The following is a 24,073-nucleotide window of genomic DNA, read 5'->3' on the forward strand; positions in this document are numbered from 1 at the left end:
AACACACTGCGATTTAAAAGCCATGCCTCCGTGGAGACCAATTTAAAAAAGCTGTGAAGGAAAAAACGCTGAAAATGACCTCTTATTTGATACAAACATGCAATCAACGTCATTTCCCTCCAGCTAACTTGCATCAATTTAAGTAGACAGCATTCAGCAAGCCAAGGTATTTCTCTGAAGCGTCTGTTACGAATAACAACAACAACAAAAAAAACCAAGGTGCGCTCATCAAGGCTTGGGGCAGGTGATACAACAAAATGCACTTCAAAGGGAACACTGGCAAATGGTTTTTCAGTTATGTTCAGAGAAATGTCATAACATCCATTTAACGAGAATCCTGATTCACTTGCACTGGGCACGAAGCATTCATCAGAGCTTTGCAACTGACTGAAGCTTCATATTCTCTGATCTCTGCCCCGTGGCAAAGGCGCTTCTTAGTATGGTTAAGTTGCTGCCACCGATTCTTTTAATTAAACCTGTCGTCCTTCTGCATGTTGAGACTCTGGACATGGGTTCCCCGGCATCTCGGCCAGCTCCCACTGAAATGAGTGGGGTTTCGATGTCTCCCCGTAAGCCTGAGAGAGCCGTGTATCTCCTTCCCGGCTCAGTGCTTCCGTAACCTTTACTGAATGATTCTCACCGTAATGTTTTTAGAGGATTTGAGATTGCGAATAAATTAAAATATAATGATGGGGGTGGTGGAATCACTGTAGGGCTGTGGTCTCAATTGCTTCATTTTCTTTACTGTCAAGAAGCAAAGACACTTCAAAGAGATCCATTCTATCAAGTGTCTGCCGTTTGGCACACTGTTCAATAGTGAGAAAATCAGCACATGGCAATCATCCCAAACAGAAAATCTAAGTTTAGAATCTGAATTCCTGTAATCTTCTGCAAGTCTTCAGTCCTCTTTAAAAATTAAATTTAAACCTTAAGGAGCTTCTGAAGATAGCTAGATAAGCACAGATGTACCGAGAGGGAGCTGCTGTCTCAATTTCGGTCTGTATGAGATTTCCCCTGAGTTAAGATCTTCAAGCTGTTTCTATGACCTTTCTATTTACGGCTCCACTCTGGCCATTTACTCACCGTAGGAATCATAAGTCTCTTCACTGAGTCCGTGTCCATAATCATAGTAATCAGCACCACTGTATCGAACAAAACAAAACAAGCAGAGAAAGACGAAAACACAGTTAGGACAAACTGACTTGCCTGTGAGTTTAAATCATGCTCGAGGAAGAATTCTAAAACTTAAAGATAACTAATAAAGGGCAGGGATAAACACTGAAAGGAATTCCCACAGAGAAGACAGAGGCCTGTGGCCTGAGAGGAGACGCATGTGCGGTGGACAATCACAGCCTGTGCACCCGGAACCTGGGCTGGGCTCGTGTGAGGGACAGGGGACAGGAGGAAGGACAGCCACGGCTTCTTTCCAACTGATGCAAAGTTCACGGAAGGCACAAACCTACGGACCAGACAACTCGATGCTGTGTGACCCGTGGGCAGTTCACTTTACAATAAAGTAACAACATGACGGGATGAAACGTTTTACTTGCCCAGCACCATCCCATTCCCATCGGGAGTGGCTGCCCAGCAGGAGGACTGTGTGTGACAGGGGTGGGAAAGGAAAGGCCCCTGCGGTCCAGTCACCAGCCCTGGCCAAGTCTGTGAGGACAGAGGCCAGGAATCTTTCCAAAGCACAGGCACAGCTGTATTCCAAGGCACAACATCCCTGAGACACCGGGAGGGAGGGGGTCTGGCACCACGGCCATTCTGTAGATGATGCAAAACAGGCTACACACACACACGAAGGATGTGAACTAGGCATAACCTTTTACAGGAACGAATCTGTGGAAAATCTGGATGACTCGACCACGGCGGGTATGATCCAGTTTCTAACGCTATTCTGAGCATCGGAGGAGGGCTTTCACGCACTCTCTCCTGCTCTCCCCTTTCCCACTCTTCTTAATTTTGTAGGGAAACAATCATCCTGAATTTGTTATCCTGGATTGTCCTGGAAATAAACATTCTCATTATTCCAACTTGATGCAATCAAGTAAGAAATTCTAATCAAAATGGAAAATGACCAGCTCAGCTCAGCAACACCCTAGGACGCCACGGAGTGAGTAATAAAATCCATGCTGTGGGCGTCGCCTTGCACCAGCTCCGAGCAGCCGTCACCTCAGCTCCTGAGGTGAGAAAGCAGGGCTGCCGTGCCCACCTTACAGGCAAGGATACTGCAGATCACAACAGCTGGGAGGCCAGCCTAAAATCTCACAGGGAACATACAGGCGACACAACCGGCGAGACCCGCACCTGGTCCTCTCCTCCCACCTTTGGTTTCTCAGGCAAATATCACCAGAGGCTAATCATCAACTCCACTGACTGCAGCCCAAGGAGGCAGGTCCTATGAGGGAAAGGGCCCGAGGCGGGGAGCTGCGAGCCCGTCTGCCTCAAGCCTGTGGGGATGGCGCCTCCTTCTGCCGGAAATGTGCCCCTTCCCTCCCCTTCCAAGCGCCTGCCACCCACTCTTTAGCCTAACTGCCGCTTCCTCAGAGCACACTGCCACCTCCCAGGGTTGGGTGTGTCCCCGTCACAGCCCTTCCTCCGTGTCTCACCCCTCTCCTGGCCCCCACGGGCCCTCGCCCTCCAGGAACTGAGTGCCTGGGTACAGAGGAAGGGGCACCTCCGCCCTCTGCTGTGTCCGGACAAGATGGCGATGCCTGAGCACGTTCTGAGAGCCCTGGTGAAGCTGAAGACGGGGTGAGCGGTGGGCGTGGCGTGCCGGCCACAGAGGAGGAAGCGGGCTGCAAGCTGAGCGTCTGTAAGGAGTCGTGTTAAGCAGGGTGAATAAGCACTGATAAAAGGCCTGCGCTGGGATGTTCCTCAGCACAGAATGCTTCCTCCACGCGCAAACACAGGCCAGATTCTTGTTATCCTGGTTTCATCACGTCCTCAGAAGCTAATCAATACACTGCACCAGGCCGGTGATGGTGTGAGCTTTCTGGCCTAGAGTGTGCTGCGGGCTCCGCTGGCTGCTTTAACTGGAGCCCAGGAACACAGCAGTCCCTCCCACGGCTGACCTATTAGACCAGGCAGCGATCTGCAATTTTTCCGGGGACAGCTGAGAGCTGGCACTCACTCCTAGAGAACCCCAGGAAAAGGAAGGGAGCCTGAGAGGAGTGGACTTTCCTGAGCTGGACCCCTGCTGTCCTGACAGCTTCTCCACAGGCACGAGCCCACGGGTCTACGTGGACTCTCTGTGCTTCTACAGACGAGGCTCGGTGAGGGCGCCCCCCTCCCAGAGTCACACAGCTCATGGGGCAGCAGCTGTGCTCAAGGCTCAGGACGTGCCTCTTCCCTGTGCTGAGCATCTACCCACGCTAGAGGCGGACGGCGCTCGCCGTGCCCGGCCCCCTTAATCCGGTGGTTCCTGCTTGACTCCCACCTGCTCTGCCACTCTTCCAGAATGTCCTATTCGCTCCCCTGGGGCTTACGTGATCCCTCTTCGTGCTCAGAGACAGAAGTCAGGGTCCACGCGAAACCCAATGCCATACGATCATGGCAAATTCTAACTGCCTAGTTCTCTCTCTGGTCTCAAATTCCTCCTCTCCCTTTCTATAGTCCTAATCTTCCATCCAAGTATTATACACATTTATGGCGAGAAGAAAAGAGAGACTAGCTGAAAAAGGAACAGAGAGACCTTCATATTCAAGAAGGAAAAAAATCCAGCAAAAACAAGCAACAGCAAAAAAATACGGCATCCCTACCTCTTAAGATTTAACAGCTTTCAATATGAGAACCGCTATTAAAGTAGAAGGTTTTTCTCGTCTTGTGGATAGAAATTTAGAAGCGAAACTTTTGATAAAACGTCATTGCCAAATACGGGTCAAGACATCTGAGTCTAAAACCTGGGCCTCCCAGGGCTGGGCAGACTTGCGGCAGCTGCCCACCCTCCCGCTGAGTCTGAGTGCCCCTCCCCTGCCGAATCCCCCTGCGCTGGGCTGCCCAGACTCTGGGCAGAGCAGCCCTAACATTCTCCGTGGCTCATGTACAGCATCTGGACACAAGCAGTCAACATAAATTCTCATTTTGTTGAAAATAAATTGGCTCCTGCTTCTGGAAAACTCAGCACTAAATTAAGTGAACCTCAGTCTTCTTTCCAAAGGTCAGAAGTTACATCATAATGGCTCCTTAGACAAATAAAGCTGCGATGCTCTTTAAAATTTTCTCTTCGTTGCACAGAAACAATGAGAGTGCCCTCTTCATAAAACTGAAAAGAATTCTCTTTACTGAGACAGGTCCCCACTGTTTAACTTGGAACCGTCAGTGACAGGCACTGAGACCTACAAACAGGAATCGAACAATCGCCTTCTGCCCAAACCAAGTCCTCTCTATTAGACGGAGTGAGCAGGAGTGAACAGCAGTGTCGACCGGAAGTCCATCCGCGGAGTGCTCTAACGTGGTCCAGCATAAAAAAATCAGGGGTGAAGAACGTTTCCCAATGAACAGGAGAATAAAAGGTAGCATAATTTGGTCCTGCAATGGTTTGGTGATAAGACAGTCTTAGTTTTGACAAGTGAAAACTTTAAACTGACATTTGCTAACATTTCACCCAGTTTCTGATTATTTATTTCAAGACTGTCATCAAACCAAGAAGCTGGGAGCAGCTGAGCCCCATTCTCGTACCTGTCAGTTCCATCTGAATTGCTTTTGCAGCATTTCATTTCGCGCACCTCAAATGTCTATTAACTAAAGACGTGTCCTATTTCCCAAGGATAAACTAAAAAACCAACATACGGCAAAGGGGAAAAAATTCTAAAAATTTCTTCATTTATGTGTACAACACTTACAATATTAATAATATGCAAGAAAACACGTTAGGCTGACCATGCCTCAACTTCATCACAAGGGGTCAAGGGAAGCCCCCTCCCTCAATAGATCAAGAATGGGCTCCCCTCACTGGCACCAGGGCCACGTCTCCCCAGGCCTTGTATCTGTCCTCTGTGTTCTACCCCGTATCAGGGGGTGAAGGAAGTCCAAACGTTCAGCATAATTCCTGGCTTTCCTGGAGGTTCTCGATCCCATCAACCAGAGTCAAGAAATAGGCCCGGCAGTGGACGAAAACACTGGGGGTCAAGGAGCAAACGGCAGCACTGGGACCAAGTCCACGTCTCCCCAGGCCATCAACAGGCGTTCAAGAGGAGGACAGAGACTCCGGGTTCCCACATCACCCTGTCTCCACGAACGGGATTAAGAAGGAACTCCTGACACGAATCTGTCCCATATCCCTTCAACCTCTTCACGCCTCTCCAGAATTTCTAGTTTAAAGTCGCTGGAACTCATCTCATTAGGCCCTTTGCTTGTATTTGTGCAGCTCAGGGAACTCTAGACCACTAGTTACTCTTTACCTCCAGTACTTGTAAAGTTCTGCCCACCCCCATCTGTCCTCATCTCCATCCCGACTGTGCCCTCTGGAATTCCTTCATGGCTCATCGTGGGCAAAACACCTTACATATTCTCAGCCTCCTCTTTGGACATTCTCTTACCTTCTTCCTCAATGGAAACTTGCTTCTCCTCTATTGACAGCTCTTACCTGGCAGCCGCGCCCTCTTCTTTTATGCCCCACAGCCCACATACCACCGGGAGCACAGGAAGGGTGAGTATTCTCTTTGCGACCACCGCCGCCCTACAGACACACCACTGCCACTTCTAACCACGATGCTCCACGCCGCCGTACAAACGCCCAGCTCTGAACCTCCCGACAGTATCGCTGTCCTAAGTCCTGGTGCCTTCCATATGCAGACAGACAATCCTTCAAACAAGCTGGTCTCTCGAGTCCCTGGACCGCTCTTGTCCACTGATCCTGTCTCGAGTCTCCTTTAGCCACCAACTCCCAGGTCACATCCTAGACCTTGTCATACTGATAACTTCACTCTTCCCCCACCTCGCTCCAATTTCGTATATGCCACTCCGACTACAATTTCCTCTCTCTAGTCTCACTCCCTCCCTCAAAAGGATTATGCTGACCATGCTTTCCAATATACTGCAATCATCCCCACTACTGTTCTTAACATTTTCATCCCTTGTCAAGGTAACCAATGAACTCCAAGTTGCTAAATTCAATGGTCAGTTCTCAGGCCTGTCATGTGACTGGTCAGTAGATGTAACACAGCTGATCACACACAGCAGACGCCGCCTGAGGGACTGCTTCCTGGGCTGGGGACTACCAAGTGCCAGGGTCCTAAGGAGGCACGTTCTTGGTCCATCTGGGACCAGGAAGGCAGCAGAGCTGGAGCAGAGGGGATGAGGGGGAGGCAGGGGTGAGTCATGTAGGGTCACGCAGGCCACTGAAAGGCTTTGGTTTCTTTATCCTGAGTAAGATGGGAAGTTACTGGACGTTTCCACGGCTCCAGGGAGAAACGATGTTGCCACTTCCTGAGATGGGGAAGACTGAGGCAGAAAGCGCTCTGGGTGGGAAGCCATCAGGAGTCTGGCCTGGCAGAGGCCAGGTTTGACGGGCCTCCCAGACCTCCCAGACCTCCCAGAGGAGGCCACCGGGAGGCAGCTGGGAAGAGAAATGGAGAGGTCAGGGGAGAGGTCTGAACTGGAAACGTGAATCTGCAGTCATCACCACATAGAAGGTACTCCAAACCATGAGGCAGGATGCGATCCCTTAGGGAACACATGCAAAGGGACAGAGAGCTCGGATCCCAGATTAAAGGTTCACTTAGTTTTGAATCTGTTCTTCCATTTGGAAGTAGTGTGATCTTGGACAGGCAGCTTAGTCTTTTTGAGTTGCTGCTGCTACAAGCGTCTGAAACGTAAAAGGTGCTCAAGAAGAGTCGTGACAGGGACGAGTGAATGAAGTGTGTGCTGCCCGGGAGGTGAGGAGTGCAGCGGCGCCTCCCGTGACAGGGCGACAGGGAGTGAGCTGTGACTCAGTGGGCTCGCACACAGCGCCCCTCGCCGCCGGCCACTTCCTCTGCACAGAATAAACGGCAGCGACTGTTCTTAACCCTGGGGTTGTAATTCAGTTTGCAAAGCCTCATTTCAGATGGAACAATTACTTTGTCAAATAAAGAGATTTTAAATGTTAACGTAGGTCTGCCAGAGAATCAGAGACACGCGGTACGGTAGATCTTCCACCTGTACCGTGAAAAACTTCTCAATCTGACCTCACTATAAAGTGCAGGAACTTCCTGGTACTTGCCTGATCAAGGGGAGAAATCGGCCTTGAGAAGTCATGTGATCCATCCTCCGGGCTTCAGGCCAAACTGTCTCAACCATCTGAGAGAATGATTCCCTCGCGCTTTCAAAGACTTCAGAAATAGAGTCTGAATAACCTGTCACAGTAACACACGTGGACTGGCCTGCCAGAAAGTTCCATGTTTAACCTTAATCTCTCATGAGACACTCAGAATCCTTTTCTCGTATTCTGTTCTCCTCAGAGCTCGAGAGTACCACCTCCTGTGAGAGACCACTCAGGAAGACATCACACAGCAGTTTGAAGCATGTGCCTCGGCAGCGACTGGCAAACCTAACTTAAAGGACCTACGTCAACTACTAGCATCGGGTGGTGGGCAGACGCATGCAAGCAAGAGCTAGCTAACATAACACTAATAATAGACACTATCAAATAGTATCTATTAGATATTATCAAATGCCTAGTAGGAGCCTTGTATTGTGCGAGGTACTCCACACAAATTCTCTCATATTTAAAACAAACTTGCAATCTGGTATCATCTCTATTTCATAAATTTAGGTTAAAACCAACATTTTCCCACCATTTAAGAGAGAAAACTCTCACTTCTTACACTCTCTTGAGAAGGATGCTCTTGGCAGGAATTTATGAAGTTCAGATATCACCTTGTTTCAACATCCGTTCAGCAGATATTTCTGGAACACCTACCACGTGCTGGGCACTGGGGCTGCAGCAGTGAACAGGATCCGGTCTTTGTGATAAAACACGTTTGGTCTAGTGTGCAAGTCAGACAACCGTAAATAGGCCAGTGGAGTACTGTGAGCCCGAGAAGCCCAGAGTTCTGAAGGAACTCGGGGGTGGGGTGCCTGAACCTGTTTTGGGGTCTAAACTGCCACCTAAGAGAAGAGCCAGACAACACGGAAGAGAAAAGCATCCCAAACAGAACAATACTCGGTCTGCCTCGGGGACGGGAAAGCAGTGACTGGCCACAGTGCCAGGGAGTCAGGATGCGAGGCTAGTTTCTCCCACTCCCCCAGGTGACTTTCACCACTGTCTAACTTAACTACCAATCACTACACTCGCCACTGTCTAACTTAACTACCAATCACTACACTCGCCACTGTCTAACTTAACTACCGATCACTACACTTGCTGGAATCGCTCTCTTGGTGACGTGGGTGTATACTCTGGAAACATTCACTCAGCTATGTGCATGCTTCAGATAAGTGTGAATTTATGCTCTTTGCTGTATGTACATTATATTTCAGAAAAAGGAAAACAAATCTAAAAGAAGCAATCTAACATACATGTTAAAAGGGAAGGATCACTGTGCGGTTGTTGCCTGTTTAGTGTGCACTTTCCCTTTCTTTCTTACCAAAAGACTCCTTGTAAGACTGAGGGTGAAGTGCTAGTGATAACATATCAATCCACAAAACCCCGTTTCTCGCCCATTTCTGCAGATGAGGCCACAAACGAGATAGGAGTGAGCTTCAGGAAGTGAAGCTTCCAGGAAACTCCCTAACAGAAGGCTGACCCGCCCAGGAGGTATGGCTTCCTCTTCCTCTTTCTTCCTGCCTGAACCCCAGCCTGGTGGCTGGGGCCGTGACAGCCACCCTGAGACCGAGGTGAGCCTAAGGACACAAGGCAAGGGTGAGGATAGTGAAAACAGAGGGAGAGGCCTGGGTCCTTAGTAACTACAAAGAGTTCTCCATTAGTCTGCAGCTGCTAACATTCTTGCACGAGAGACAAAACCTCTAATTCGTCTGAATTTATGGTTAATTCAGAGCTTATCCCAGTCCTAAAAGGTGGTGCAAGAATTCTGAAATGAGGGATGTTGAGTATCTGTATTTTTTTGCTGCAGACATATCCAGTTATGCTTATTTTAACAGCACTCTGTAAGCTACTCTTTTCTAGCTGCAGCACTCTGTTGGGCTATTTCTATCAAAAGTTGCTTAGAAGATTGCAGATGGTTCTATACAATTTTAAAAAACTATGAATTTTGATTATATTCCAAGAAAAATGAAAGAGTAAAAGGAAAAGAGTTTTGTCTACACAAGTCTCTTCAGTTCACTCTGTGTCTTTTTCTTCTTCCCGCACACCTGAGGCAGGCACGCACGCAAAGAGGCTTCAGTGATACTCAGGGTGTGTGTTTCACAGCAACACATACCGAGGCTGTGATGTGATGTGCATGCAATGCTAAATTTACTCTGTATACTCATCTTCACTTTTCAGCAGGTTTCTTGTCTTATTATAATAATTTTGGAAGACGATATAGAATTAATAGTTAAGAATCAGGCTCTGGAGTCAAGCAAACACATTGTCAGAATCTAGGCTCTAGCATGTACCTCTCTGTGTGTTAAGCTTGGGCAACGTCAACTCAGTTTTCTCATCTGTAAAACAGGTTTAAAAATAAATCTTTCATGAGATTGTTGTGAGGTTTAAATAAGATAATGTGTTACATACATATATTAAGCTCTTATTCACGGACAGCTGTTACCAATATTATTGAAGTAGAGGTTCTTTCTAAATGAGTAATATTTGTCCCACAGTCTTATTTGGATGTTATACCATCTATTTCTGCTTATTTGCTAGAGTGAGGAATGTACCTTCAGTGATGCAAGTCTAACAAAAATACCAACAGGAACTAATAAGTTCCTTCTATTTGCACAGTTCTCTGCAATTTCATAATTTTAACTTTCAGGAAAGTAAGTGCTATTTCGTCCACTCACTTTATTAATTAGACACAAGGACCCACTGGGTTCACTGGTGGCTGGCTCCAGTCACACGCTAAATGACCGAGCTGCGATTCAAGGTTAGACCTGCCTTTGAGTCAAGCTTCAGTATTCCTACTATAGCTGTTACTTTCAACAATGATTTAATTTCTCTGAAACACCAACATTTAGAACAAAAATTTCTTATGAAAAACCCAGAAAGGAACAGACTTGTTTTTTATAACACTTTTCTGGCAAAAAGATAATTTAAAAATTTCCCAGTAACATATATCATCACTAGACATCCCAAGAAATTTTATTGAGAATTCTTTGCGTGAAGTATCAAAACTGCAAATTGGAACGTGACAGAACATGACTGCCACCACAGACTGCAGGGCAAGTCTTGAGAGTGGGAAGGGGGTCAGGGATGAGTCACCATTCAGAAGGAGGCTGGGAAGGCTGCTGAGAATTAATCTCTAACCAATGAAATATGTACCTACAAGTTTAAAAAACATAAAAAGATTTTTGGACAGAGAACAAAATGGACATTGGGTTCACTGGCCTATTTACTAGTACTTCTCTCTGTCAGTACTCAAGTCCAACTACACGGGGTGCCAAGGCATGTCAGCTTTCAATACTGGATTCTTACTCCAACGACGCTGAGTGCCAAGGCGTGTCAGCTTTCAATACTGGATTCTTTGGCTCTTCGGAGAGCATTTGAAAAGAGCCCATCAACACTTTATGAGCAGTTTACAGTATTTCATGGGATCATTTGTTAATGAGATTTATTTGTGGCATCTTGAATTTGTTTTTTCAGTCAACTTCTCCACCGGCTACATTGAGGTATCCTTTCTGGGAGATTTCCGATCGATCGGTTAGCTCCATTTTCAATAGTTAGATTTCAAAGCCATTGTCTATTACTCTTTAAGGATATTTGACTGTGATCTACACTATTTATGTATGTGAAATACATATATGAGTGTGGAAGGAACCCATGTGACTTTGTAGGGGACGGTCAGCACCCTTGTTTCAGTGTTTCTGGAGACCCCAGTAGCACACTAACTTGCATCAGTTTGCATATCAAATTATTCAGTCTCACTCTTCAAATAAGTAGAATTAAAACAATTTAAACTATACTACCTATAGCAACTGTATTTAAATTCCAATTCAACACTAGGAAATTCAGATAGGAACACCTACTTTGTTTTAAAATTACTGATGTGAAGTAAAATTCTACCTCCCCATATTTATTCAACAAATATTTATTAAGCTTTTTCTATGTTTCAAGCCCTGGGATAGGAACCGAGGGTTATGACAGTAAAGAAATTTAAAGAAGACAGACATTGATCAGAGAATTACTTCAATATAAAATTGCAGTTATGAAGGGAAGTTGCTTGGTATTATGACAGCACAGAATCATAACACATTTGGGGGAAAAAATCATTCTGGCTACAGTATGAAGAAATGATAGGAAACGGCTCCAAGTGGAGACAGGGCAGGCTGCAAGCAGACTACTGGCGCTCCACGAGTTAAGGGGGCGTTGGGTGGGGCCCCATGGTGGTGGAGGGTACGGAGAGCACCCTGGTCTGTAAGGACAAACTGGCTTAGGAAACTCTTGAGCCTGGTATCAGGCTCACCCTCCTCAGGCAACCCAGACTGAGGCTATGGCCTGCGCAGGGACTAGCTAGTACCAGCACATACCAAGTCAGTTCCCTTCATAGGACCGTTCCACGTTGTTTGTTCCCTTCTCTTCCTCCTGTTTCGCCTACTAAAACGTTCATGTACTATTAGCGACAGTTACGTGGGTAACTACGAAACGATAACTCACTCACACTGAAAGCCTCGTAGGAAGTATGTTTTAAAAGTTTTCTTATGGTTTCATCTATGTTACTGCAGCGACCACGACTTTATTCATTTTTATTGCTGAGTAGCATTCCCTCACGTGAATACATCCCAGTTCATTCCTCTGTGGAAGGGCATCTGGGCTGTTTCCAGCTTTGGGCGGTTACACATAAAGCTACGCTGAACACTGTTACATAAAGCTTTTCCTGGATTCACAGTCTCATTTCTCCAGGATAAAATTATTAGGAGTGGAATGACTGGTTTACAGGGTAGATATATGTTTAACTTTTTTAGAGAAACTGCCAAGTTTTCCACAGTTGTGGCATTTCACGCACGTATGAGAGTTCTAGTTGCCCTGTAACTATGCCAACGTTTGGTGCTGTCGACAATTTTGTTTCAGCCCTTCTAGTGGGAGGGCAGCGTGTCCTGATGAGGTTTCAACTTGCATTTGCGCTTCCCTGGTGACCAGTAATTTTGAGCACTTCTGCATATTCTTCTTGGCCGTTTGAATATATACACTTTTATGCGTTTCTTATTGAGCTGTACAGTTTCTTTATATAGTTCACATAAAGATCATTTGTCAGATATGTGTGTCTGTGTCTGTTGCAAATATATTTTCCCTGGCTGTGGCTTATCTACGTATTTTTTCATGATGTCCTCTGATTACACGATGTTTTAACTTTTTTTTTTTTTGAGATGTTTTAACTTTTGATGAAGTTAAATTTGTAAATTTTTTTCTTCTGTGATTTGTGTCTTTTTCAATATGTTCTTCTTGGAGCTTTATAAATTTAACTTTTAACCTGAAGTCATGAACCACCTAAATCGTGTGAGGGTGGTGCGTGTATCTGGCGGGGGGCAATCAAAGCTAACCTCACCTACACATACATCTAATTGTTACAGCATTACTTATTGAAGAGACAATTCTTCACCCACTGAACTGCTCTGGAGCCCTTGAAAGCAATTAAGTGTGAGTCCATTTGTGGATATTCATTGACCTGTGACCTATCCTTTCATAGTACCACAGCGTGTTGATTCCTGTGGTTTTATAAATCTGGAAGTCAGTACAGTATTCCAAATTTGTTCTTCGTCATCAAGGTTGTTTTGGCTATTCCAGGTCCTCTGAAGTTCCACATATTTTAGAACCATCTTGTCATTTTGCACCAAAAAAAAAAAGCGAGGGAGAGAGTGGGGGGGGGGGTGGGGGGGAGGGGGAGAGGGAGAGCGGGGGGGGGGGAGAGAGAGAGAGAGAGAGAGAGAGAAAGCCTGCATGGGTCTTGATTAGAATTGTACTGAATTTACAGATAATTTCAGGGAGCACTGATATCTTTATGAATATTGAGTCTTCCAATTCAAAAACATGGGGTATTCTCCATTTAGTTTGGTCTTCACTACTTTCTATAAGCAACTTTCTTTTTTTTTTAAATTATTTATTTTTGGCTGTGTTGGGTCTTTGTTGCTGCACGTGGGCTTTCTCTAGCTGTGGCGAGTGGGGGCTACTCTTCGTTGCGGTGTGCAGGCTTCTCACTGCGGTGGCTTCTCTTGTTGTGGAGCACAGGCTCTAGGCACGTGGGCTTCGGTAGTTGTGGCTTGCACGCCGTAGAGCACAGGTTCAGTAGTTGTGGCTTGTGGGCTGTAGAGTGGAGGCTCAGTAGTTGTGGCACACGGGCTTAGCTGCTCCGCGGCATGTGGGATCTTCCCGGACCAGGGCTCGAACCCGTGTCCCCTGTGCTGGCAGGCGGATTCTTAACCACTGCGTCACCAGGGAAGCCCGCAATGTTTTATTAATAGTTGTCAGTATAGAGGTCTTGAACATTTTGGTTAAAATTATCCTTAAGAATCCTTGTGCACCACTGGTGGGAATTTAAAATGGTAGAACAACTTCGAAAACCAGTTTGGGCAGTTTCTTAAAAAGTTAAACATACAATTAATATTTGACTGAGCCATTCCACTCCTAAATATCTATCTAAGGGAAGCTAAAACAAGTCCACATGAAGATCTGCACATAAATGTTCAAAGCAGCACTATTCATAATAGCCAAGCAGTGAAAAAAAACCCCAGTATCCATCACCTAGTTAATGTATAAACAGAACGTGGTAGACCCATAAATGGAAAACCATTCGGTAATAAGGAGGAATGAGATACTGATGAAAGCTATAATGTGGATGAAGCTCAAAAACATAACGCTCAGTGAAAATACCTGATGCAAAAGATCTTATATTTTGATTACATTTATATTTCTTTCTCCTTTGGTTGCTCTCAATCTCTTCTCTTTGTTTTATAGCAATTGGTATATGTTACACCTTCATGTGTTTTTATTCATATTTATCCTGCTTAGGGTTCTCTGCACTTCGCGGATCTGTGTGGTGGTGTTTTTTGTTAATTTTAGAAATGTCTGTCGTTATTTCTTCTACCCTGCACTTTCTCTCTTCTCATTCTGCAATTCCAATAACATGTTAAACTGTTTCACCTCACCCTTGCAGATCTCATGTGCAATTTTCCTTTTACTCTTCATTTTCTTTTTCTCTTTCCATGTTTGGATACTTTTTATTAATTTGTCTTCGAGTTCTCTTACTATTTCCTTTATGGTGTACAATCTGTTAATAAGCCCACTGAAATAATTATTCACCTCTGACACTGTAATTTTTCAATTCTAGCATTTCCACTTGGTTCCTTTTTAAGAGTTCTCTTGGCTAGATTCTGATTTGTTCGCTCATGCCGTCCACCTTTCGCACAATATCCTTTAGCATACTGAACATACCAATTTTAAGACCCTGTCTGACAATTCTAATATCTGGGTTGTTTCTCTTGACTAACTATTTTTTCTCTTGACTCTGGGTCATATTTTCTAACTGCATAATTTTTATTCATAATTGAATGCTGGCTGTTCATGAAAAAGAAGAGAGAGAGAGAGAGTTAGATAAATAAGATTTACATCTGTAAAGGACATCTCTCTTCTTCTGTCAGGCTGTTGGTTGCCTATTAATTTTCTATTTCTGCTGTCACAGATGACCACAAACGTAGCAACTTAAGCAGCACATACTTCATAATGCTGCAGTTCTATAGGACAGAGGTTGCACACAGGTCTTCCTGGGTTAAATCAAGGTATTGGCGGGCCCACATTCCCTTCTGGAGGCTATAGGGGAGAATGTGTTTTCTTACCCATCTTGGCTTCTGAAGGTGGCCCACAGTCTTTGACTTATGGCCCTCATCCTTCATCATCAAAGTCAGCAACACTGCATCTTTCTGTACCTTTCTTCCATAGCCACCTCTTCCTCTGACACTTCTGCCTTCCTCCCACCTCCATTTTTAAAGACCCTCGTGATTACCATGGGCCCGCTCAAAAAAGAACCTGGAGGTTCTTAACTTAATCATACCTGCAAGTCCCTTCTGCCATGTAAGAGAACATATCCACGGGTTTGGAAGATTAGTCTATGGATATTTTTGAGAGCCATTATTCTGCCTACCAAAGTTGCCACAGGCCAAGATATCAGCATGTACAGGCCACAGTCTTCCGTAACTTCACAGTTTTAGGTTTGCAAGCTCCTTTAATCATACTGGGATTAACTTTAGATAGGGAAAAGTTATTACAACACATTCCTGAAATGCTAAAACATTTTCTTCCAAATTGTTCAAAAATACCTTACTCCAAAGGGAAATCTCAAGTTTTCTGTTAGGAGAAGTTGAAATTACAAATTCAAATGGAAGAAAATGGTAACTTCAAGGATTTCAGAATACACGAGACACACGCCCATCTGAGGGCTTTTGCACAGACCACTGCTCCCACAGATATACCCTTAGGCAAACTCTCTCACCTCCTGCAAGTCTTAAATCATCCTCTCAGAAGGCTGAACACGCCTGCCATATTCAAACATGACCACCACTAGAACGTAAGCTCTACAGGGGCACATTCTTTATCCGTTTTTGTTCACTGGTACTTATCAAGCACCTAGGATGGTTGCTGGCACACAGTAGGTACTCAATAGTTTGCAGAATGAACGAATGGAAGACATGTCAATGACTTATTTATTGGGGAAACAAATATTTACTTAGCGATTATCTGCTAGGCACTCTGAAAAGTGCTTTATATATAATATCTCATTTGCATAGTACTTACTAGTCAAGAAGAGTAGTTCTCAACCTTGGTTGCTCATAAAAATTGACTGTAGAGTTTAAAAATTTTCAGATAGCTGTGCTATACAAAGACTCAGATTAAAAACAATAAACAGGAGACTGGCTTGGGCACCTACTTTTTTTTTTTTTTTTTTTTAGGCTGTATAAGTGACGCTTCCATACAGCCCAAGTTGAAGGAGGGCTACCTGCATTTTCACATTAGATGTTCAATGGTATCAGACTTCTTTCTAGAACAGATGCAGGATTCTTGAATGTTATCAATTTAAGTGAAAAACACAGACAGGTCACTTCTCTGATTGGCACTACACTAGGTACTGGGGATAAAAGGATAAATACAAGCGGGTTTCTGCCACTGAGGGCCTCTCTGTATGAAAAGGAGAGAGAGGTTCTCCAGTCCAGCAGGTACTAGTGGCCAGCAGAGGCAAGCATACAGTATTGTGGAAACACAGAAGCCTGGCTGAGTACTTAGTAAACATGGGAGGGGATGGGAGGGGCAGAGAGAGCATCAAGGAAGCTTGTGGGATGAGGTTAACGGCCGAGTCAAGGAACCTCTGCTCTGCTGCAAGCAATCTAGCAAGCACTAAAATGGAAAGAAAAGCAAATTATCCTGTTTGCACCATTGTGGCAAAGTCTAAAAAACACTGCATGTAATCTTTATAGAAATGTGCCGAACAACTGCAATGTCTTTAAAAGGTGTAAGCGAAGAAAATGATTGAAGGAGCCAGGAAGAATCTGACGAAATTAAATTTACTCTCATAGCTATGCCCTGAGATCTACTTGGTGTGTAACTGAGCACATTATAAATGAGTCATGACTGAACAATTCAATGTAAGGTTAGATTGTATGAGTGGGTGACTTGACATGAGGTTAGGGAAAGATCAGGGCCAGATCAACAGAGGCCCTGCTAATGGGATGGCTTCTAATAGAAGGGAGAGTCCTGTTATTAATCCTTAAATCTGTACTGTTTAAAAATTAATTGCTAGCACTAACCATTTGTTATACTTGGTAGGATTACAAACTGCAAAGGCTGAACACCAACCACCCTCCCCTTCAGAAATCCCCTTGTTTTTCAATTTGCCATATATGCTTTCCATCCCTCTGTAATCACGTTTTCCTTGATCATAAATGTCAAATAATCCAAGGGGCAATCACTGTCCTGGAGAACACACAAATAGACACCCACCCCCCGCCCAGAGTTGTATAACACGTGGAATGTAACACACTATCTTTCCAAAATTCAAAAATTCTACGTCTAAGACACTTATAGCCCCAAGGCTTTTAGATAATATATTATAGAATTTTAATGATAGCTAATGATAGCGTATACAAAGTGCCAGGTGCTTTCCACATATTGAATATTAACTCATTTAACATGACAACAACCTAACAGGTGGTTACTATTCTCATCATCCCCATTTTACAGATGAACAACCTGAAGCACAGGTAGAGTAACTTGACCGCAGCTGCGCCGTTAGCAAGTGGCAGAGCTGTGATGCAAACCCAGGTCTTCCCGCCCATTTAACCAAGTCTGGATTCAGCCTTAATTGAGGTGCTGTTTTATCTACATTACTTTGGCCAAGATGATACGCATAGGTTGTTGTTTTTCCCCCATATCTAAAGAGCCATATTACTTTCCCTGAACTTTGCCAGAAACTGCTTATTCTTTTTAAAGAGGTCTTAAATATGTTTACACTGTCAAACACTCGTTATATACTAAGTTCAGGCACTTATTGTGCAAATATTGGGTCAAAGGTTACAAACGCTTTCAAGGGTCTTGATGGACACTTGTAAATTACTTTCCAAAAGAACACATCCCTTCATGATGTCAAATAAAAGGGAAAAACACCGTCCACATCATGTGCGAATTATTTCCGCTTCTGGAGTTGTGAGTCCAGTAAATGAGGTTTGACTAGATTCTGAGAAATTCAAGCACACTGACGTTCTCTACTATAAATCATTCTTCACAAGTTACTTCAAGCTTTGACCTCAAGTCTGTGCTTCCAAACATCTTAGAACTCTAAACAATCTAAATTAAAATGAAGCCTTTAATACGTTTTTATTTCACAAATGGGGAATCAAAGTGGCATGTATAATTTTATGCAGGTTGTTTCTTTGTTGAGATTTTATTGACTGCAGTCTTCCTCAGGAAAAGACTGTACAAGTTGCTAGATGGGATAACTAAACTGATAAGAACAGGTTACACAGAGAGGCAGTACCGCAGAGGGCTTAGACTGCCCGCGTTCAATGCCAGCCCCAGCATTTACTCTCCAGTAATCTTAGGGAAATTCCATAATCTTTGTGCCTCAATTTCCTCATCTATAACGTGGGATGATAATAATAGTAACCTACTCATAAGGAAGGCTGTAAAATGCTTAGAACAGCGTGCCGCACCCAGTACGTTATCTTTCCAAGTTTACTGAACTTCCACTATGTACATTACATCTGCTATCTCATTTAATCACAATCTCACAAGTCAAATATTCTTGCCGTCATTTTACAGATGAGAAATGAAGACTCGAAGAAGTAACCCGGCCAAAATAATACGGGTGAGAAAGCGACGCAGCTGGGATTCAAATCCAGGTTTGTGTGGTTTCAGAGCCCACAAGCCTTTTTAACTAAATCACGTGACTAACTGTAAGCGTCAAGAATTATACAAAAGTTCTATCATTTTCTTTCACTAGAAAGAGGGCAGAATTCGTCAGGAAAATTATTCTAGAACTAATAAAAATGCGTTTCAAGAATGTATGAAACATGGGGAAAGAAAACACGGGAGATTCACCAAGTAGATCCTTATCTAACAGAACTTAAAATTCTATAGTGAAGATTTTAAACTTGTGGCGTGATAACCAACAATCGCACTTTTTAGGAAGCCTGCCACACAATCTACACTTTGGCGAGGAGCCTCGTTTCCGGGGATGCTTACTCTACTCCCCGCAGCATCTGTCACCGCCATGAGTGGGTGATCATGAGCACCACTGTCGTCTTCTTGATGCTATTAAGCAGATGGCAGCGCTAAGTCCAAACGATGTAGTACATCTCCCCGGTGGACTCTGTTTTCACATACTACCATTATTCCACAGTCCTCAGTGATCAATCTCACGTATTCTCAAGAACATGAACGAGTGAACTGACAGTGGCAATTGATTTACTGCCATTAGCACGCCTTGGCCCTGCTGCTGTTTCATCCACTTGTGGAGATCATGTCTGAAGATTCCACGTGGCCAATTCAGGCATTCTGGTATTCTCTGTATTTGTAGGGACCCCCCCACCCCCCATCTTGGTTGCCTTCAGGTTAAGCAAAAGAACTTGATCTTAAAGAGAATTGGATGTGAGGCCTGACTGCTACTTATTAGCGATGTGACTTTGGCAAGCTCAAACTCTCTGAGCATTAGTTTCCTTATTTGTAAAACTAAAAACTGATAATCTTGCAGAGTTAAATAAAATGATAGGCATGAGAGCATTTAATATAGTAACTAACACTTGATGAGCACTCAATAGATATCTCATTCCTTCAAAATTTGTTAATGAATCTTGAAAACAGAAAAGTGCTGAGTGCGGTGTTTGCCCAACTTCAGCCCTTCATGGACCACTTCTGGGACTTTTCCCATCCATGTCCAGCACTCATCCTGTTAGTGACTTCATATTACTCCCTATACTGATTTTATTTTAACTTAAACCTACTGTAATTTATTTATAGCAATACTATTCATAAAATCACGTGCTTGATATGGTAGTCGTACTTTTCCAGAAACTTTAAAATCTAATTGTTAAAACTGTAAAAAAAAAAAGGCGGCCATGTACCACCTGAAATCATGCTGTGAAGCCTCAGCGATAGATGTACGACTCTTTGAGAAGCACGACAACAGGAGAAACAAAATGGACTGAGATGAGTAATGTCGCTAAGTGTGTAACTCAGACCACTTACTAAACCTCTCTCTGTGTCTCAGTTTTCTCAAGAAAAAAACGGGGATGAGAACATCCACCTTTTAAAGTTAAAATTAAGACCAGAGGGGATGATACATGCTCGTGTGCACGTGCGCTCACACATACACACAGAGACATGTGCACACACACAACTTATCTAGATACAACCAATGCTGCAGTAGATGTGGTCAATGCACAGTAATTATTATTAACAGCAATACTTATACATGTTAAAACTTTGGCCCTTGGGCTTTTCCCTCCCTTTTCCCTTTTAGGTTGTAGCTTCGTTTTCACTATAGCCATCTCCTTGTTTTTTCTTAGCATATGGTCCTTGACTGAGAATTTAGATATTTACAGTTTTACAGTATAATCTGGGTTGGTGTCTCTGTTATTTGGTCAATGTCTATATAATACTGTGTTAGAAGTATCTGTCTGTCAATAGCGATACGGCTTAGTTTGTGCTAAGAGACTCCTTCAGTACTTGTGCTGCAAGTAGCCAAAAACCCAGGCTAGGTAAAAGTATATTTCACAAAAATACTGCAAGGCATGGTTAATCCAGGCCAGACCATTACTGCTTTTAAAAATCCAAAACAGCCAACCCTGATACAACACAGCAATATCTTCCAAAAGACAGTTTTACTGATGTTTCAATGTTACATCCTAAACTAAACACCAGGTCATCATTTCCAAAGTGAAAATTCCAAACTATATTCAGACCTCTACAAGTCAGCTTTTGAGAAGACATTACTGCACATACAGTGCTAAGGCTGCCAACAGAAGCAACAGCAAACTAGACAGCTGGGCATACGGCAACACTAATTTCTGTCTCATTGCCTTCCTTGGAACTGGCATCTGAAAACACACCAAGAGTACTCGTAGCTTCTGACAGCTTCCATTACTCTGCCTATTTGGATGAAGGGGCTGAGGTGTTGTTTTGTCACAAAAACAAGTCAATGATTTTACATTTAAAATTTTTTTAGCTGGATAATGGTTTTTAGTGTCAGACAAAAACCTAAGCTTCAGTATTCTTCAGCAGCGTACTCTTGGGAAAGTCGCTAAACGTCACATCTTCAACTTCTGTACATGGAAAAGCTTAGCACGTAGGGCCACTGTGAAAACTGGAGATAATGTATAGAAAGGATGCAGATGGCTGAGTGCTAGACTTAACAGGCTCTCCAAAACCAGCAGCTATTATTTCTAATTCCCTTTTTCAGTATTTCTAAGTGTTTTCAGGAAAATCATAGAGATTCTGGAGGATGAAAGGAAACAGGCACTCAAAAATACCATCAAGCCACAAAGTGCTATGGGAAATTAGCATGTCAACATTAAACCCGCAAGAAAATAAACTTTTTATTACAGAGTCATCCACTTATGCTCAGGGGGTTATTAGCACTTTTTGGAAACCCTTTTTTGTTCTACCTTCTTTATGACTGATCATCGGAGGAATCAAATATCTCCTTGGAGAATTTACAATTATTTGGAAACACAGATTAAAATATTGTGAAATTTGGGGGCTTCCCTGGTGGCGCAGTGGTTGAGAGTCCGCCTACCGATGCAGGGGACACGGGCTCGTGCCCCGGTCCGGGAAGATCCCACATGCCGCGGAGCGGCTGAGCCCGTGAGCCATGGCCACTGAGTCTGCGCGTCCGGAGCCTGTGCTCCGCAACGGGAGAGGCCACAACAGTGAGAGGCCCGCGTACCGCAAAAAAAAAAAAAAAAAAAGTGAAATTTGAAATAAAAGTTGTACATAAGGTACAAAAACATAGTGAAATGATTATTACAGTCAAGATAACTAACAGATTTTCTCACAGTTACCATTTTCTCGTGTGATGAGAGCACCTGAAATTTACTCTTAGCAAATTTCCAGAACTCAATACTGTATTATTAAGTATAGTCATCATGCTATGAATATCAAATGAAAACTAATTCCACTTAGTTTAGAATGAAATAGATACATTTACAAAGGGTTTCCAGGAGTCAGACTATGATTTCTGTGAAGGCTCCAGTCATGTCAGGGCAGGTGCAGGTCCCTGAGGACTGAGGCCATTCATCCCCTGCTCTTTTTTTTAATTCACCGCAGCTACTCCAGAGCGGTGTGCCCACAGGAATGAATCAATAACTATTTGAGCCAATGTATATTAGAATAACTCCAGTATTGTAAAGAATAGCTCATATTTCTCTTCACAGTAATAGATGACAGCTTGTTACTCATTAAATGTGTGAAGTTAGATAAACAATGCTTTGTTTTACATTTTGTTTTACGCTATGGGGGCCATCACAAACATCAATGGGGAAACGTAGCTGAACTATGCTGAATTTTCTGTTTTCTATGTAGGGCGGGCACTGGGGCTCCCTCAGCGCTACGCTAACCACCTGGTGGAATGTGGAACTACGCCGGGGAAGGTCTCATTTAGTCCCTCACAGAGAAGACGCTGGGCAGCCCGCCTACCTCCACGTGGTTCACTAGGGCTGTGTGTTTTCCTGTCTCGTTCAACCTTCAGGTCGATCCTCCAAAGAAAAAACCAAGTTACACATTTTACAAATGGAGGCTTAGAGAGGTGAAATGACTTGCCCACAGTCACGTAACCAGTAAGCGTTAAAAGTGGGACCTAAACCCAGCTCCGTCAGACTCTTACACCGTGGCCTGGGTCTGCAGACGTTTCTGGTAACACATCTGCATCACAAAGAAATGGTTTCTGAGCTTGTAACTGAAACTATTTATGGGTAACGTGTGCTACAGTGGGAGTAACATAGTACAAAACTTTAAAATAGAAGTTTCAAAAGGATCAACGTGACTGGACACTCTCTACTTCTCTTTCTGCTCCTGGTGAGCTGACCTGCTTGCCCCGAGGGTGCATCGCCCTGAACCCGAGACACAGCTCCTCTGTGCTGGTGCCAGAGACACCGCCGTCTTTTAACTCTGCGCTGTCCAAGGGAAATTTGTAATTTGGAGTTTTCTAGTAGCCACGTTTAAACAAAAAGTAAAAAGAAACAGGTGATGCTGATCTTAATCGTGTATTTATTTTGCATCCTTTATTTACTCCACACCGCCTTTGGAATCGGGTATGTGCCTGACACCCCCAACACATCCCCCTTTGGACTAGACACCTTTCAAGTGTTCAACAGGCGCATGTGCTGGAGGCTGCCAGGGTGGACAGTGCGGTCCTAAGGACTTCTGCTCTGTGCTCTTTTCACTACGTCTTGACGTGTCAAAGAACATTTTCAGAACAGCTTGTAATCTAAAAGGAGACCAAGTAAAGAATTCGGCAGTAATGCTGAGCTATATAACTACAGCACAGACTGTACTTTCAAATTCTGAATTGAGAGAATTATTGAAGTCTGAAATAAATTTTATAGAACCTGGAGTGTAAAAACCAAGAAAATTTAGACCCCAGAATATCAAGTGTTACATGGTATTATCTGTTAGTGGATACTAGGTTGTTTGCTCCTTGAAAGTAGTGGCCGTGAATGTTCTTTGCTGAAAGGATCTCACGTAAAATTGGAAAAACCAGGTTCTTAACTTCATTCGTCTTAGCCCGCAACATTAATATGCAGGATAAATGAAATTCTTAGGTTTGATTAAGGCATTCCAGTCTGATAAGGCAACAGTTCCAGTTCAGATGAAAGCATGATTCCTAAGGGATTTAAAAGCATCACAAAATATCAGATTTTTGAATACTGTATATGGAAAATATTAATAGGAACCAGTTTCAGTGACTGAAATCAAAACCATGACAAAAGGAGAGTTGAGAGGCAATGGAAGTACAAACGAGGGTGCTCGGGGCCAATGTGGATCTACCACTGCTCAGCCTGCTGAGCTTGGATAAGCGATTTAACCTCTCTGAACCTGTATGCAAGGGAATGACGTGTTTAGACTTGAATTTTGCAATAGTTCAGGGCATGCTGAGAGGGGAAAGAATCTGTGTGAAGCCCATGGTATAGTACACCAAGCACACAGCCAACATTCACTGCTGAAGATGATGTGATGGTGATTTCCTGGTCAACACCCACCACTCAATCCTGGGGATGATTTCAAAAAAATCTGCTCTCCTACCTGGTTTATACTAGATTTCTAATTATGAGATACACAGTGTTGTACTTAAACCGATGTTATAAATTGTGCATGTTATGGGCTGAACTGTGTTTCCCCCCAAATCATATGTTGAAGCCCTGACCCCCAGTACCTCATAATGTGTATCTGGAGACAATCAATCATCTTTAAAGAGGTGATTAAGTTAAAATGGGGCCTTTTGTGGGCCCTAGTCCA

At 43.8% G+C, this 24,073-nt stretch overlaps 1 protein-coding gene across 3 annotated transcripts in view; it reads right to left on the bottom strand.

Moving 5' to 3' along the window:
• Positions 1 to 24,073, bottom strand: part of KHDRBS3 (KH RNA binding domain containing, signal transduction associated 3) — a 165,235-nt gene that overhangs the window by 10,338 nt on the left and 130,824 nt on the right. For all 3 annotated transcript variants that reach the window (XR_014297996.1, XM_082674876.1, XM_082674875.1), the window contains exon 8: positions 1,084 to 1,142. Coding sequence is in view for 2 of the 3 variants with exons in the window: in XM_082674876.1 (XP_082531002.1) it covers positions 1,084 to 1,142 (59 nt within the window). In the remaining variant the exon portion in view is untranslated. The remainder of the gene's footprint in view (positions 1 to 1,083; positions 1,143 to 24,073) is intronic.

This window comes from Grampus griseus (assembly GCF_964374135.1).
Source record: "Grampus griseus genome assembly, chromosome: 17".
Classification (NCBI taxonomy): domain Eukaryota; kingdom Metazoa; phylum Chordata; class Mammalia; order Artiodactyla; family Delphinidae; genus Grampus; species Grampus griseus.